Source organism: Arachis ipaensis, chromosome B05, assembly GCF_000816755.2.
Source record: "Arachis ipaensis cultivar K30076 chromosome B05, Araip1.1, whole genome shotgun sequence".
In the NCBI taxonomy this organism is placed as follows: Eukaryota; Viridiplantae; Streptophyta; class Magnoliopsida; order Fabales; family Fabaceae; genus Arachis; species Arachis ipaensis.
Genome location: NC_029789.2, coordinates 8,797,920 through 8,802,290, shown reverse-complemented (window position 1 = coordinate 8,802,290; position 4,371 = coordinate 8,797,920). Strand labels below are relative to the sequence as shown.

The following is a 4,371-nucleotide window of genomic DNA, read 5'->3' as shown; positions in this document are numbered from 1 at the left end:
TACATTAAAATTAAACTCTTTTAATATGCGTTATGTAAAAAAGAAAGATTCAACTTATTAATAAAAGACTTAGCTTCTTGCTCTAAAAAGAAGACTTGTTTATTGTCCATTGCTAGTTGGGTTTACTAACAAAAAAAAAGAATTGCGATTATTATTAAAGACTTTTTTCTTTTGTTAATAATATTAGCAATATTCTTTTGGCATGATTAATCCTAGCATTACATAAAGGCATTAGGGTACTATTACATTATCATATATAAACAAAGGAAAAGGAACTTAAATAAATTAAGGTGATTTAGTACTAGCCAATAAGTTTTAATTTTATATGAAAAAGCTTTTACTAAGCTACATTTACTTAGCCAAAACACCTAGAGGTAAATATCCCTTTTTATTACCTAATCAACTATAACTCAAATAACATAATTCATTTAGAAATCGTAAATTCGAATATCACTTCTAACTTTGAATAAAAAGATATATCTCTTTTTTCTTGGCGGTTTACACACTATCTCGTTTTTTTTTTTTCGCCATAAATCATGTATATATCTTATAGTAGGATCTGTATTGGCGAGTCCATAAAATATACGTGGCCAAATCTTGACCAATGCGAAAATTTGTAGAAAATTTTAAAATAGAAACATGCCACACACGAGAGAGAATAGTGAAATGATCAAAATGCCCCTCATTTGATTATTAATTATAACAACATATAATGATATAAATATAATGCATAAATAATGTAATAGTGTTAGGCTAGTCAACTATAGAGCTGGCTTTATTATTTTCACAGCGCCTACAAAACGAAGAATCTTCGCAAAAGCATTAAACTAATCAAATTGGTAGAACAGGATAGATTAATTAATTTACATTTCGCCGCGTTAAGTACGGAATCCAAAGATTCCCGTATGAACATAACTACATAACATAAGTACTTAACCACCCCCCAAAAAAAACAATTTTTTAAAGATAAGTCTCTACTTTTCGCACCTCAAAGACCTTTTATTGTTCGGACACCTTTCTTTCCCCCTTAAATCAATTTTTAACTCATTTCTTTTGTCCTCATCCAAGCCTTGAACCCTCCTTTAATTTATTCTCTTCAAATTAAACAAAAAAATATTAAATATTTGGTAAATTTTATTATTTATAGTTAATAATTAATTATTAATATTTAAAAATATGAATTAAAAATATATTATTAAATTATTAGACTAAAAATATTAAATTAATAACAAAAAAATAAATTTTATTGATTTTCTAACAACTTTTTAAACAATATTAAATTGGTAGTGTGTGTGGAGTGTCCATAATTTTTGTATGGATTTTATTAATTAGTGTCTTAAGTTATATCACTAATACTCAAATTTTGTGCTATTAATTAGTATATCTTTGTTTCACCTAACGTTGTTATATTTAACCCTTAAAAATCCAAAATAAAAGATCCTAAAATTATAGGTATGTTAATTTTTTTTCAAGCATGGTGAATTCGTCTGAGACTCTGAGTTGACTTTCTTTTTGGATTGTTGTTTTAAGGACATGGGTAAGCAATCAAATTTTAGGGTAACAATAAATTTTGATGAAAGTTTTTAATAGTTTTATTTGGATTTTTATAGGGTTAATTTCATTATAAAAAATAAATATATCAATACTAATTAAGCGAGTGAAACATGTATTAAGAGTACAAAATTTGAATATTAGGCATGTAACTAATGCCTGCTAACCATTATACATACTCTCTATTTATTACTCTTTTTAACATTTTAGTAACTATTAAGAGAAGTGTGTGAGTGGGACACATTACGCGACGACCCGAATCCGAGTGACGGAATCTTTTTGTCGTGAATCTGAATTTGAAGTTATCTTTTTATATTATAAATAAATAAAAAAAATAAATAAATGAATCTATATCCTCTTTGGCTATGGCCTATGCTCCTCTTCGTTATTAGTGGAAGAAGTGAAGAAGTGGTTATTGGTAACAGAAAAAGGAAAAGAAAAAGAAAAGAAGGCACAGTAATATTATTATGGAGCTGAGCTTGGATTTGAGTTTGTCCTTTGTCCCAAAGACCATATCAATGTTCCTGGGCGATGTTTCTCGGAGCACACAAATCTCTGACAAATTGGCCATGCTTGATGATTTCCTCAACCGATTGGAGGATGAGATGACTAAGATCCACGCCTTCAAACGTGAGCTTCCCCTTTGCATGCTCCTCGTCACCGATGGTCTCTCTTCTTTCTTCTTTTTTTTTTTTCCCTTTTAATTGCATCTTTACTTTTCATAATTCCTAGATTCTTAGAGTTCTTTTCTTTGGGACATGCAGCTATAACAAGATTGAAGGAGGAAAAGCTTCGCTGTATGGGAATGCAAGATCCACAACCTCTCACCACTCAAGAACCACATCATAATAATAACAACTGGATGACTTCACTTCAGCTATGGAGCACTCAAACCAAATCGGTAACTTTTTTTTTTTTTTTTTCACTTGGTCTTCTTAATTTATCATCCTAAACATCTTCTTAATGATTGGATGAATGATGGATTAATTGTTTTCCAAGATTCTAAGACATTTACTGAATTTAATTTTTATTCCATTTAGTATCTAGAAGAATGTTTGAGATGAATTTTAGGGTCCTCTTTCACCACTTGTCCAAATAAGATGAAATTTATGTTTTGTTTGTTATCGCTTTGTACCTTGTAATGGCAGAGGTGTGAAGAAGATTGTTCTGTGCCAGAGAACCCAATCAAGAGAAGGGAGAACAAGAACAGAAGTGGAGGAGGAGGAGGAGTTGCATTGTTGAATGGGAACTCAAAGGAGGTTTCGAAAGTTCCTAGCTTTAGTTTGATGACTACTACTCCAGCACCTGAACTGAAAAGTAGCAGTTCCAAGAGTAATTCTTCTTCTCTGTTCATGAATCGTGTTGAGATTCAAGCCCAACAATCTCAGAATCCTAGGAAACAAAGGCGATGCTGGTCACCGGAGCTTCACCGGCGTTTCGTCAATGCTCTCCAACAACTTGGAGGAGCACAAGGTAGTTCAAAATTATTCATCAAGGCATAGTTGTATGTTATTAATGAAAATTGGGTGAGAATGTGAGATAGGGTCCTCTTTTTTAGGAGTGTAACATCCATAACATCAACAATGGTACATGTCTTGATGATTTATAATTTGGGAATCTTACTTCCCCATCTAGTACTGAAATTGCAACCTAGAAATTTGGGATATTTAACTTAACAGATTAAAACTTTCACGACTGAGTATGTTGTTTTCCAAAGTGAATCTTATCTGCTTATTTCAACTTGAAATTTGAACAGAATTATGGGTAACATGTGCCTAATTAATTGGTTTTGTTATATGATTATATTGTGTTGCAGTGGCCACTCCTAAGCAGATAAGGGAACTGATGCAGGTGGAAAACCTAACAAACGATGAAGTCAAAAGTCACTTACAAGTGAGTGTTAAACTGTTAATCTTATTTGTACTTTATAATTGGCCATTATTCATATATCCTATTTTCTGACCCATTATTTTGTTCATGTTATAAATTTGTGGTTGATTTTATTCAGAAGTACAGACTTCATGTTAGAAAATTCCCAGTTTCATCTTCAGCTGAGCATGATGCTAATAATAATAATATTGATGATGATGATGAGGATGATCTATGGGAAATGAAGAAGAAAGATCAATGTGGAAAAGGGAACAAAAATTCATCATCACAATCACAATCTGGTTCACCACAGGGTCCTCTACTATTAGCAGGTTCGGTTAAGGGACTCTCAAGCATGGATGCAGATGATGAGCACTCAGATTGCCGCAATTGGAAAGCTGCTATTCACCACCAACCGCCAGAATCTGATAATCACAGCCGCTAAAAATTTTGCAGACAAATATAATATAGTCATAATAATACATAAGTTGAGACCCCCCGGATTTGACTAAGAAAAGAATAATAGTCTAACATATAGAATTATTATACAAGGGAGCATGAGATTTTGCAGATCTTTTAGGCTTTTTTTTTCTTTTTAAATTTTAATTGTGTTTTGGTCTGCCGTGTTGAATTTTTGTTAAATCCATTTTGTTATGATTGAGGGTATTGAGGGGACATAGAAAATTATATACTGGTGTTGTAAGTTGTAAGTTGCAACCATATCCCTGCATTGGAATATTGATAGAGGAAATTGGCTCAGCATTTTGGTGGATATTATTGCCAGGCCACAAGAGTGTCAGAATTTTTGCGGCAGCATATATATCACTTGTCATTTGTCATTTGTCAAGACTCAAGAATGGCCTCTTATACAGACATAATCCATGTTGCTTGTTATTTTCTTCTAAGCATCGATTCTCGTAACATATATAATGCCATTGTTTTCTCTACCAA

General features: G+C 32.0%; 1 protein-coding gene across 2 annotated transcripts; it reads left to right on the top strand.

Annotated features, from left to right (window-relative positions):
• On the top strand, positions 1,899-4,371 carry LOC107642797 (transcription factor HHO5). Of its 2 annotated transcripts, none has more exons than XM_016346274.2 (5): positions 1,899-2,181; positions 2,316-2,452; positions 2,700-3,024; positions 3,368-3,444; positions 3,560-4,371. In XM_016346274.2, exons 1-5 carry the CDS (start codon positions 2,019-2,021, stop codon positions 3,863-3,865), a joined length of 1,008 nt encoding a protein of 335 aa, XP_016201760.1. In that variant the 5' UTR covers positions 1,899-2,018; the 3' UTR covers positions 3,866-4,371. The 2 variants fall into 2 exon arrangements, with proteins under 2 accessions (XP_016201760.1, XP_016201759.1); XM_016346273.2 differs by having other exon boundaries at positions 1,902-2,217.

Coding starts and splice junctions, on each gene's coding strand:
- LOC107642797 (XM_016346273.2), top strand. CDS start 2,019: ATGGAGCTGAGCTTGGATTTGAGTTTGTCCTTTGTCCCAAAGACCATA. Junction 2,453..2,699: donor GGAGCACTCAAACCAAATCG/GTAACTTTTTTT, acceptor TTGTAATGGCAG/AGGTGTGAAGAAGATTGTTC. Junction 3,445..3,559: donor AAGTCAAAAGTCACTTACAA/GTGAGTGTTAAA, acceptor GATTTTATTCAG/AAGTACAGACTTCATGTTAG.